The 13,017-nt window shown below is 45.7% G+C and overlaps 1 protein-coding gene across 1 annotated transcript; it reads right to left on the reverse strand.

Annotated features, from left to right (window-relative positions):
- Window positions 1-1,706: 1,706 nt before the first annotated feature.
- Window positions 1,707-8,436, reverse strand: TAS2R40 (taste 2 receptor member 40). Its single transcript, XM_027538770.1, is given in 3 exon segments — window positions 1,707-6,579; window positions 6,582-7,203; window positions 7,205-8,436. Coding segments are annotated over 3 exon segments (954 nt in total). The 5' UTR covers window positions 7,369-8,436; the 3' UTR covers window positions 1,707-6,411.
- Window positions 8,437-13,017: the final 4,581 nt, after the last annotated feature.

The following is a 13,017-nucleotide window of genomic DNA, read 5'->3' on the forward strand; positions in this document are numbered from 1 at the left end:
GGAATGGCAACCCACTCCAGTATTCTTGCCTGGAGAATTCCACAGACAGAGGAGCCTGGCAGATGATAGTCCAAGGGGTCCCAAAGAATAGGACATGACTGAGTGACTAACACAGGTGGGGTGGGGAGCCTGGGATAGGTCCCCTGCTCGGGCAGGTGATCAGAGGTGGCAGGCGAGGAGTGAGTGGTGAGGATAGGAGTTAAACCACGGCTCCTTCTGTCTGCAACCTCAGCAAAGGATCCAGAGTCCTGCTTCTCTCGTCCACACCCCCACGCCAGTCTCCTGACAGATCCTCTGTTCTCCCTTGGGAAGCCACACTGACTGGGAGGAAGTGCTGGAGGGTGGCTGCAGGTCCCTGTAGAGGTGAGCACTCCACGTGGCTCGTCTGAGTCTTCCAAGGCATCTTTCTGGGCCTTTGCATCCATAGGCAAGCACATGTTTCTCCCTGTGTTGATGAGTAGAATGTGAGTTGAGGGCCTGTTCCACTAAGTGAGATGAGATTAGAAGGCAAACTGGGATCCCATGAGGTCTCCTGTCTCTCCCAAGAGTTGAATTGCCATCCTCTCCCCGTGAAGTGTTTCTGTCGCTCATGGTCCCGGGTGCACTCAGGGCTTCCAGCCATGATATATTGTAGCATCTGGTTTGAATAAACCAGGGATTTATTTGCAGTCTCTGAGGGCTCTGGGGGAGGAAATGCAAACAGCAGCTTTCCCTAGTGAGGGCCGCAGGTAACAGGACCCCTGTGTTTTGCATCCTTAGGCACTGATAGGGATCTCCAAGGATGCTCAGCGGGACATTTCTCTCCGCCCTCATCTTTCCTAACTGGCCAGTGAGACTGAGAGATAAGCGTTCTATTCTGAGTTCCTCTCTCTCCAGCCCGAAAGGAGATAATCAGGAAGATCAGGACTTGTAATATTTTGTAGAGAAGGGGTTTTAATTATGAACATTTGCAGTTTGAGGCACAGTGCTGACCCCGCAGTACACAGACCTCCTCTGAAGTGTTTTCCACATTGTAGTTTAACGAGTTGTTCTTTCCCAGCCTCTGGGCTCAGGGAGGTGAAAGTTTTGTCACCTTAACCTTTGAGTTCTCAGTGTCCAGTTCAGGGAGTAGCCTATACACAGTACACTTTTGTTGAATGAATAAATGCATTTACTTTCATATGGAGGTTTCTGGTTTATTATGCACAGATGTATTATTTCCTCTGAACCTCCAAACAACCCCTTGAAGTGAATATTCCCATCGTCGCTGTTTCCTGGGCAGGGAAACTGAGGCTGAGAAAGGTTCAGTGACCTTCCGAAGATCACCCGAGTGGAGACCCAAGTCTAGATCTGTGACACCAAGGATCTTCCAGGTCCTTCTCCAGTGCCACACAGACGCTGGGCCTCTCCTGCTATCGTGTAATCAACCAGCCAGTTACCTACCATCTGAAAGAATGCAAACATGTAAACGCTGCCCCTGGATCAGATCCGTGAAGAGAAAGGCAGCCAAGGGTCCAATCTGACAATGGGAGTTTGTAGGAGTGTGATCATGTCAGAGTTGGAGACATAGCCTCCACATTATTCCCAGGGACTCTGTAGGAACCTGTCTGCCAGCCTTTACTCCTTGTTATCGACTGAATAGCTTCAGGATGGTCCCTGTCAGAGCTTTAGATAAAAACTCATTTGGGACCTGTATGTCTGTCCTTAACAGCTTTGTGGTGATGGGGGAAGTGGTGGGGGAGGAGGGACCAGAGCATTAGATGAGTCTTTATTTTTCACAAACAATTAAAGGGTTGTGTTTTAGGGATTGCAAAGCGGTGGATGAAAGCTGGAGAAATTAGAAGTGGCAAAAATATTCGGAAAGTTGCCTGCCGTGTTTGAAACATGGCAAAAGCTGTCATGAGGAGTGTCTCTGGTTTACAGTGAAGATAAGTGGAGTTTGGTGGTGGGTTTCACTCCCCCCTTGGGTTGGAGAAAGTGCCAAGTGCCCGGTTGGCAAACTGGGGTTTGGGGGTCAAAACCGACCCACTGCCTATTTTTGTAGAGCTCATGAGCCAAGAATGCTTTTTGCATGTTTAAATGGTTGAAAAACGAGAATATTTCCTGACATATGAAAAATTAAATGAAATTCACATTTCAGTGCCAGTAAATCAAATATTATTGGAGGACAGCCATACATGTTGCCTCTGGTGGGTTTTGTGCTACAGAAGAACCTGGAGGGCTTGTGACAGGGGCCCACAGAGCTTCATATAGTTACTGTGAGGCTCGACCGAGGGTTTGCTGACCCCTGACCCAGTGCCCTGCTTTGTTCCAGACAGAGACTTGAACCACTGCCAAGGCGCTAAACCCTGGAGTCTTTCTGATGTTGTCAGGAGTGGGTGCAGGAGCTGGAGCCTTCAGGGTGCCCCCTCTTCCTCCCTCCCCGCTGGGGCGGGTGAGCTGCTGCAGACTAAGCTGTGTTCTGCCGGAGTCCCTGGCTCGGGCCTGGTCCTCTGTGTGCATCCGGCTCAGTCTGGCTGTGGCCTTTTCTCACCTGACCTGCTCTGAGAGTCCGCGTTCTCCAACACCCTGCCTCTCAGCCTCCCGTCCCTCACCTTTAGACAGTGAACGGCCAATGGTCCCTGAGAGCTTACTCAGGCCAGTGTTTTCTCTCGCTCATTTCTGAGGCCGAGACAGAAAATCCTAGGCGGTCGATATTCTTATCGTTATTCCTATTTTACAGATACAGAAACCGAGGTTCAGAGACAGGCAGTAACACACCTGAGTCACACACCCGTAAGTAGCCAAGCCAGGACCCCAGGCTTAAGTCATCTTCACTGTGGGGACCACAGGGTAGGAGAGAGGAAGGTGGGACTTGGGAGATGGGTGCAGCTGCTGAGGTGAGATTTTTCCATGAATGTTCCACCTTGGGGTTCTTTTTTTAAAATGTCTTATTTTATGGCTGTTTCCTTTTTAAAATACTTTAGTAATGTTTTTAAACTCTTTATTTTCTGTTGGAGTACCAGTGATATGCAGTGTTGTGTCAGCTTCAGGTGTACAGCAAAGTGATTCTGTTACACACACACATGCATTTATTCTTTTTCAAATTCTTTTCCCATTTAGGTTGTTACATAATATTGAGCAGAGTTCCCAGTGCTATACAGTAGGTCATTGGGGGTTATCCGTTTTAAGTGTAGCAGTGTGTACGCGTCAGTCCCTAACCATCCCTCACCCCACACCCAACCACAGTTCCTTCTCTTAAGTCTATGGGTCTGTTTCCTTCCTTGGTTCCCCTCTGACTGCTTCTGCCACACCCGAACCAAATCCGACCCAGGGGATTACTGGTTCTGTTTCGCCCTGGACTAACTTCAAAACCACTTTTCTCTTATTTTCTCCTGACGCAGCTGCGCGAGGGTGGAACATTCTTTAGACCCTTTACTAAAAGCAAGGAGGAAAACCAAATGAGAAACAAACGAAAAACTTAAAAACAACCTGTTTCCCCTCAATGAGGCTGGTTGACAGGCTAGCTTTGCAGACAGAGCACCCCTACCATACCACATCCCACCCTGGGCAAGACAAGTTCCTCTGGAAAGCTCTTGAAGATGTTTTGTTCCCTGGTTTGTGGGAATACTCTCTGGAGGCCTGGGCAGGAGTTGTCAGTAGAGCCCTTCTCCCAAGGAGACCGGCCAAGTTTGTCTTTGGAGCTCAACGCCTTCACACCTTCCCTCCCCCAGTGCTTGTAGCTCTGTTCTCCACCCTCACCTCGGCACTGCTGTTTTCTTCCCTGAGTCTGCCCTGCCTGGGCCATCTAGGTCACGTCCCTGGCTCTAGAATCCATCCATGGCCATCCATCATGTCTCCTGTAAAAGGCAGTGCCTCTCAGTCCAGAGAAGGGGTCCAGAGAGCCCCCCAGCTTTCACACACTGAGGACTGGCTCCCCACTTTGTTTGTCCTACCTCTTCCCACAAGCCCACCTTTCTGAGTAAATTTATATTCTCCACCTCCCTGTAAGGAGTGTGCTTCTCTCCACGGGGACTTTGGGTGGAGGGCCCCTTCTCTCCCGGTGTCTCTTCCTGCCCTTCCCCGATGGCTTCTGATTTCTGCCCTTGGTTTCAGCCCCACCTCGCTCATCTCAAGACTTGTTACCGGTTGATTGAACTTCTGCTTTCTTGTCTCTTATTCAGTAGAGACTGCTCCATGTGGTGGATAATGTGGGGGGTGATTTTGTGGGTAAAGAAATCCTTCCTGCCATAACTTTCAACTGCTCCCAGGGGACAGGGGTGTTGTGCAGAGTTTGCAAAGTGGATCCCCTAGGAATGCTGGTTTCTGTCCAAAGCCAACCAATTCGAAGACAGGGTAGTCTGGCCCATTGTGGAACTTTAGGTGCATTCTACAGAAAGCAAGAAAAAAAGGGGAGGGAGGGAGGAGTAGCCAGGAGAGAACTTGATCTGGTTAAAGTAGGGCAACATACAGTATCGATAAGGATGTCATCATCCTTAAAGCTCTTGTTAGCGCTCTGCCTCCTTCGGCTTTTGCAAATGAGATACTATTTCTTCTTAATAAGCACGGAGAGGGATTATACACTTTATTTTCTTGGCAATGTTCATATTAATGACATGATAACTTTGAATCCGTTTTCTGTTTTTCAGTAGATATTAGTGCTTGTATTATTTGGGAAAAATGTATATTTCTCTTTTCTTTAGGCATTGAAATGAAACTTCAAGATCTATTTTTTTTTTACGATAACTGTCATGCCAACCTTAAACAGTTTTAAATAAATTTCACTTAGGAAAGCTATCAAAGGAGTGTGTTTTCTATAAACATTTTCCTTTCCAGTTGAGTAAGTACCAAGCTCTTTGAACTATAAAGGGATGAATGTGAGTGAATATGTGTGTGTGTGTATGTGTGATTTTTTTTTTGCCACTTAGGAGGTAAGGGACTCTCTGAAAAAAGTGCTCAAAGGTCCAGGAACTCAGAATTTAGCATTTGCCGATGACCTCACATTTTCACTTAGCCTCTTAAGCTTGATATGATCAGTAGCATTTTTTCCCCCAGTTACCTTAGTAATTCTGATTTTAAAAATACCCAATATAAGAAAACCCAACCTCCTAACTTCTGGTTCCAAGATATGTGGGAAGAGGGCTGTCTTACTCTGTGATCACCTTTGGAGGCTCTGCTGCGGGTCTCATTCTGGAGAGCGACAGTGAGCAGTAAGTAGTGTTTGCTTGTCCAGCAACCCCTCCTAGATACCCTGCCCCACCCTGCTAGTTCCGCCAGCTGACCCAGAACTGGTAAAGCCCGAGGCACCGGTGCGCGTATATTGTCACAGACCCAGGAGGGGAGCAAAAGAGATGATCCTCCAGTCTGGCCTCTTTCTATTTTCTACTTCCTGCTCACATCACTCTTTACACTGTCCTTCCTTTCCTTTCTTCTCGAGTTGTCCCTTATCATTTGGAAACATATGATCCAAGCATCCAGTTGACCAGCCACCACCACCCACCTGCCACCCTCTGCTTCAGCTTTACCTCCAACCAGACTCCTGAAAAGACTGGGCTTTACAAAACGCCTCACTGTTTTCATCTTTGCGTGATTTCTGGAAACTCCTGTGATCTGAGTGCCACCAGATCCTTAGCCTTTTGTTGTTGTTGTTTAGTCGCTCAGTTGTGTCTGACTCTCCTGTCACCCCAGGGACTATAGCCTGCCAGACTCCTCTGTCCTTGGGATTTTCCATGCAAGAATACTGGAGTGGGTTGCCTGCTATTTGAGTGGGTTTCCTTCTCCAGAGGGGTCTTCCTGACCTGCATCAGCAGGAGGATTCTTTACCACTGAGCCACCAGGGAAGCCCAACCTTCTTTTAGCCAAGTCCAAAGGCTTTTTCTTCACTCTTAATTTTTCTTGAAACTTCTACACCACTTGAAAATTTGGGCCAGATTTTCTCTCCTGGATCCTCTTTATCTATAGGCATTCAGATGTCCCTTCTACCCCTTGAGATGCACACCATGCTTTTCACTAGCCCTCCTTTTTCTTGACTCTGGGTTAGTAGGGTTCCTTAAGTAGGGTGACCATATAATTTTTCATCCAGACCAAGCTATCCTTGGAAATGAAAGGATGAAAACTGCTAACAGGCGCAAACAGAGCTCATCCCAGGCAAACAGAAATATCTGGTCACCCTCTCCTTAAGGTTCAGTGGGGGAGGAAGCAGAGAAGATCTAAGGACAGCATGCAAATGACCATAGATTAAGGAGCTTTCATAAATCCATCTTAGAGTGGTTTAGCTACTTCTACTTAGAATCTCAAGTGAAAAAATTCAGCTTCACATTCATGAATGAATCCAGTTACCTGAGAAGTGTCAGAGCAGATTAGGGAAGAAAAGATGGGTGGGGAGAGAGGTCAAGGAGAGGAGAAGTCAGAGCTTGATTGGAGCAGATCCTGTGGTCCCCTGTGGGTTTGCCCTTACAGGTAGAGATGAACTTGGTGCTGAAACTGCTTCCATGCCCTTTTCAGCCCTGGGTTGCCCAAGATCAGTAGCACTGAGTGGCCAGCAGGGTAGGCAGCCATGATGATTTTGCATAAAATATTCCAGGAGCTGTTGGCGGCAAAGATGTTGGATATGGAAAAAAAAACAGAGCAACTGCATTGAGAATGTAGAAAATGAGAAAATAGCTGATGGCTCTGATGGCCCCCAGGTGAGCCTCCATGCTGGGGTCCCTGGAGCCAGTGGCATTGCTTTTCATGTGGAAGGTGTGTCTTTTGAGAGAGATGATCAGCAGGGTGGCCACCAGCATAGACATGATCAGAGGGATGAAGATCCCCAGGTAAAGGGTGGTAACCAAGTTGCCCATGTTGGTCTCGGAGAAGTACACCTTCTCAGTGGAGTTGGAGGAGGGGATGGGGACGGAATTGTTCACGTACACGTTGAATATACCTTTAGAGAAGGGAAAGCTGGAGCAAAAGGAGAAGAACAAGGACAGCCTCACAAGCCCAGGCATCAGCCACATGACCTTCCTTTTCATCACGGAGAACCACGGGTGAGTAAAGCTTGCGATTCTAAGACAATAGAAGATATTGAGCCAGGCAGCAAGCCAGAGGTTGGAGTAGTTCAGAAACATGATGATGGTTTTGAAAAGTATGTATACTCTTTTTTCATTGTAGATGACCCAGAACAGCAGACTGTACGTGTTTTCCAGCATCATCCAAATCTGTAGCAAGAGCCTGGAAAAGCTCAGCATGAGCAGAATGCAGTCCAATGGGGAGTCTTTTGCCTCTGACCCACTCGGCTCCATGGATGACGGTGATGAGGCCATTCCCAGCAATGCCAATGAGGCACTCTATTGCAGAGACCACCAAGGTGAAGACGATCTTAAACCTGGTCGTGTCTTTATCCATCGCATCTGTGTTCACCGTCACCATTCTCTTTGGCTCTGATGTTCAGATTTCTGCCTGAAGAACTGGTACCTTCTCTGCAACTGTCTGATCCTGACTCAGTGTAATTATGTTTTTTCTTTCCAGTTAATGGTTATTGCCAATTTTTCTTCATTTGCTTGTCACGTGACCACAAGTTAGAGGCTTGAGATGCAAATGATGAGAGGATCTGGTTGCCGACTGTCTCCATTTTTCATCAAGACCCATTTGTCTTGGGCTTTCAGGAGCTCACTGGGAAAAAAAAAAATTTAGACAGGCTCCTATCCCAGCACCCTCCTACCTTACTACCTTTGTTGTTTCTTAGTCAATCAGTTGTGTCCGACTCTTTGTGACCTCATGGCCTGTCGCCTGCCAAGCTCCTCTGTACGTGAGATTTCCCAGGCAAGAATACTGGAGTGGGTTGCCATTTTCATCTCCAACCTACCTATCTCATTTAAGTCCATATTTTACTGACTTCACAGGGCAAGAGTCCCAGTTTAGGAATCACAGTCTCTTTTCCTTATCTCACAAGACTTGTTACCTGCTGAATTATCCATGAAAATGCGAACAGATTCTTTTGATCTGCCTTCTCCTGCTTCCTTTGTTAACTCCTTTACTTGGGGAGAGACTTTTTTCCTGTGGTTAGGTTATGAGTCAGAATTTCCCATCGGCTCATATCTGATAATTTTTACTTACAATCAAGTTTCTTTCAGAAAAGCTAGCTATTATAGTGTCCTCAAACAGTACTCAGAAAAGCCAAAATTGGATGTCATTTGGGTTAGAGACAAAAACTCCTATGTGACAGTTTTCATTGTTTGTGTGTTTATCACCAGTTCTAATTTACCAAGATCCATGTCACTATTTGTGTCTAGAATCAGGTAGAGTTAGCCCAGGAAGCCTTCAGAGTGTTGTGAAAATAGTGTTAAAGTTGGAAAATGTGACAAAACATTATTACTTGAAATTTAATTCCCTACTTTGTTGTCCTGGCTGTGTAACAGAATGAACTCTGGAACATATGTATGTGTATAAAATATGAAATATTTATAAATATATATGGGCTTCCCTGGGGACTCAGACAGTAAGGAATCTGCCTGCAATGTGGGAGACCCAGGTTTGATCCTGGGTTGGGAAGATCCCCTGGAGAAGACAGTGTCTACCCACCCCAGTATTCTTGCCTGAAGAATCCCATGGACAGAGGGGCCTGGTGGGCTATAGTCCATGGGATTTCAAACAGTCGGATGTGACTCAGCAACTAATACCTTGACTTTCATAAATACATAAATCAATAAAATATACTATAAAGTATAATATAATAAAAGAAATAGAGGAAAACAACAGAATGGGAAAGACTAGGGATCTCTTCAAGAAAATCAGAGATACCAAAGGAACATTTCATGCAAAGATGAGCTCAATAAAGGACAGAAATGGTATGGACCTAACAGAAGCAGAAGATATTAAGAAGAGATGGCAAGAATACACAGAAGAACTGTACAAAAAAGATCTTCATGACCCAGATAATCACGATGGTCTGATCACTGACCTAGAGCCAGACATCCTGGAATGTGAAGTCAAGTGGGCCTTAGAAAACATCACCATGAACAAAGCTAGTGGAGGTGATGGAATTCCAGTTGAGCTATTTCAAATCCTGAAAGATGATGCTGTGAAAGTGCTGCACTCAATATGCCAGCAAATTTGGAAAACTCAGCAGTGGCCACAGGACTGGAAAAGTCAGTTTTCATTCCAATCCCAAAAAAAGGCAATGCCAAAGAATACTCAAACTACTGCACAATTGCACTCATCTCACACGCTAGTAAAGTAATGCTCAAAATTCTCCAAGCCAGGCTTCAGCAATATGTGAACCGTGAACTTCCTGATGTTCAAGCTGGTTTTAGAAAAGGCAGAGGAACCAGAGGTCAAATTGCCAACATCCCCTGGATCATAGAAAAAGCAAGAGAGTTTCAGAAAAAATCTATTTCTGCTTTATTGACTATGCCAAAGCCTTTGACTGTGTGGATCACAATCAACTGTGGAAAATTCTGAAAGAGATGGGAATACCAGACCACCTGATCTGCCTCTTGAGAAATTTGTATGCAGGTCAGGAAGCAACAGTTAGAACTAGACAGGGAACAACGGACTGGTTCCAAATAGGAAAAGGAGTACGTCAAGGCTGTATATTGTCACCCTGTTTATTTAACTTATATGCAGAGTACATCATGAGAAATGCTGGACTGGAAGAAACACAAGCTGGAATCAAGATTGCTGGGAGAAATATCAATAACCTCAGATATGCAGATGACACCACCCTTATGGCAGAAAGTGAAGAGGAACTCAAAAGCCTCTTGATGAAAGTGAAAGTGGAGAGTGAAAAAGTTGGCTTAAAGCTCAACATTCAGAAAACGAAGATCACGGCATCCGGTCCTACCACTTCATGGGAAATAGATGGGGAAACAGTGGAAACAGTGTCAGACTTTATTTTTGGGGGCTCCAAAATCACTGCAGATGGTGATTGTAGCCATGAAATTAAAAGATGCTTACTCCTTGGAAGGAAAGTTATGACCAACCTAGGGAGCATATTAAAAAGCAGAGACATTTCTTTGCTAACAAAGGTCCGTCTAATCAAGGCTAAGGTTTTTCCAGTGGTCATGTATGGATGTGAGAGTTGGACTGTGAAGAAAGCTGAGAGCTGAAGAATTGATGCTTTTGAACTGTGGTGTTGGAGAAGACTCTTGAGAGTCCCTTGGACTGCAAGGAGATCCAACCAGTCCATTCATCAGTCCTGGGTGTTCTTTGGAAGGAATGATGCTAAAGCTGAAACTCCAGTACTTTGGCCACCTCATGCGAAGAGCTGACTCATTGGGAAAAACTCTGATGCTGGGAGTGATTGGGGGCAGGAGGAGAAGGGGACGACAGAGGATGAGATGGTTGGATGGTATCACTGACTCAATGGACGTGAGTTTGAGTGAACTCCGGGAGTTGGTGATGGACAGGGAGGCCTGGCGTGCTGCAGTTCATGGGTTCGAAAAGAGTCAGACACGACTGAGTGACTGAACTGAACTGAACTGAGATGAATGCAATTGTGCAGTAGTTTGAGCATTCTTTGGCATTGCCTTTCTTTGGGATTGGAATGAAAACGGACCTTTTCCAGTCCTGTGGCCACTGCTGAGTTTTCCAAATTTGCTGGCATATTGAGTGCAGCACTTTCACAGCATCATCTTTTAGGATTTGAAATAGCTCAACTGGGGTTCCATCACCTCCACTAGCTTTGTTCATAGTGATGCTTCCTAAGGCCCATTATGAAGCAACAAATTCATTTTTTGTTTTTTGTTTTTTTTGTCCCAACTTATACAAATTTATAATAAATAAGATCTCCCCAAATTTCTTGCACAATATCCTTGATTTCTTTTCATCTGGTACCATCTTCTATTGGTGTTCATTCGTTTTCTTTGATTTTAAGAGGTGAGAGCAATGGTGGGCAGGCACTGTATTTATAGGGATGTGGGGTCAACTTATTATTTGTTTTTTGATTCTCATTTGGGGAGCTAGAATGGAGGCACCTTTATTTTGGGGAAACTCTCATGGTGGAACCAAATACCAAAGTTTTCAAATTATCAGCTATTAAGTTCAAAAACTGGTCCAAGTGTAGGACAGAACAACTTTGGAAGAACATATGTTTAGGGAGCCATTTTCCTTTCACTTCTCTGTCAGGCCCCACCATAGAGACTAGTAAATGCTTTTCCAAGAAAGAGGAATGAGAGAGGGGGAGGGAAGAGTTATTGAGAGTAAGCATCCCTCTGAAAGGGGCCCTATTTCGTGACGCATCCCTCATGGCTGTGTGTGGGTGTCAGTGGCAGAGGGGGCTTTACAGGCATACTCCAGCTGTCCCACCATCCATCCACCCTTGGTAGAATTGCTGTTTCTGCCTTGTGTTCAGAAAAAGAGTTTGAAAATTTGCTGAGGGAGTTAGATTCCAAGGGAGTCTGGAGTCTTGGAGTCTCCTACCAAGGAAGTCTTGCAAGCTTGGGTCCAGATGAAGCCAATGCAAGGACAGAGGAACATCCATGGAGGAGACTCCCTACCTCCTTTTCCCCTCCTGTCCCCCTTCAAGTCTCTGTTTGATCTCCAAGCAACATATATGTCACCTCAGGGAGTATAGAAATCCTAAGGAAATCTTAGAGTCATAGTATTTAAGCCTAGTATGACTGAGAAAACACTAAAGTATCATTGGTTTAGGGAACAGCAACAACACTGTGAGAGGGATAAACATGAACAAGATTTTCCCTTCAGTCAGGGTGTTCAACCCTCTGCTTTTGAATCTTCTCTCATCCTATTGTTGAACCCAAGTTCATGTGTCCAAGGCACCATAAGAAATAGAGTTTGGAGCAGAGAAAAATATATCAGTAGTATCCCTTGCTGCTGCTACTGTTGATAGGTCGCTTCAGACTTGTCTGATTCTGTGCGGCCCCATAGATGGCCTCCTACCAGGCTCCTCTGTTCCTGGGATTCTCCAGGCAAGAACACTGGAGTGGGTTGCCATTTCCATCTCCAATGCATGAAAGTGAAAAGTGAAAGTGAAGCTGCTCAGTCGTGTCTGACTCTTAGCGACCTTATGGACTGCAGCCTACTAGGCTCCTCCATCCATGGGATATTCCAGGCAAGAGTACTGGAGTGGGGTGCCATTGCCTTCTCTGTAGTCGTGTTCAATTCTTTTGCAACCCTATGACTGTAGCCTGCCAGGGTCCCCTGTCCATTGGATTCTCTAGGCAAGAATAGTTGCCAAGCCCTCCTCCAGGGAATCTTCCTGACCCAGGGATGGAACATGGGTCTCCTGCATTGCAGGCAGATTCATTATCATCTGATCTACCAGGGAAGACCTCCACTACTTTTGTTAGTAGAGGAGGTGCAACTCAGAAGGTGGAAACCTAGACTCAAATCCATCTGGTTGGCTGGGATGCAAGGCTTTTAAAGGCAAAAAGGTAAAGAAGAAGACGTCTCTGTGATTTCACCTTCCTGATAAGGCCTCAGCTGCAGACTTCCCAGCGCCGTCTTGTGATCTGAGGTGTCTTTGGTGATTGCAACTGATCTATGCATGCCTGCAAAGCCGATTAGTAAATCATGGTCTTGTGATGTAGCAACTTCTTTCCAGGAGAGAGCAGAAGCCATGGCTGAGGCATTTTATTATTTACTTAGAGCTTCTGTGATGATTCAGAAGCTTCAGTTCTTAATTGATCCTCCTGGTGCCATCAATTTCAAGTCCGCTTGGGGCAGCCGGTTAAAGCCACAGGATGCAGTCTCTGCAGTGTAGGGTCATAAATCAAGACATTAGTTTGTTGGGCTTGTTTTCCTTTGTTTCTGCTTTCCCTCACTTCCCTAGCTGGAACTGCTTATATCTGCTCTTTGGAACTCAGAGAAAGGTCTAGGAGTCTAAAACCATCGCCTACAAACAAGAAACAGGGGACATGGAGAGGTTTTCTTACCCAGGAGGACCCCACAGGGTCCTGCTCGGTTTCAATCCCACAGTGATATCTTAGGCAGGCTGGATCTTTTCTAGTCTTCTTTGACTCAATCCAATTTTGTTTCATACTGGTTTGAATCTTATCTTCTCTGTTTTTCCCCAAGCACAGCTTGAGCTGAGACCCCATCTGCTTGGGTTGAGTGGGA

This window comes from Bos indicus x Bos taurus, chromosome 4, assembly GCF_003369695.1.
Source record: "Bos indicus x Bos taurus breed Angus x Brahman F1 hybrid chromosome 4, Bos_hybrid_MaternalHap_v2.0, whole genome shotgun sequence".
Taxonomy (NCBI): Eukaryota; Metazoa; Chordata; class Mammalia; order Artiodactyla; family Bovidae; genus Bos; species Bos indicus x Bos taurus.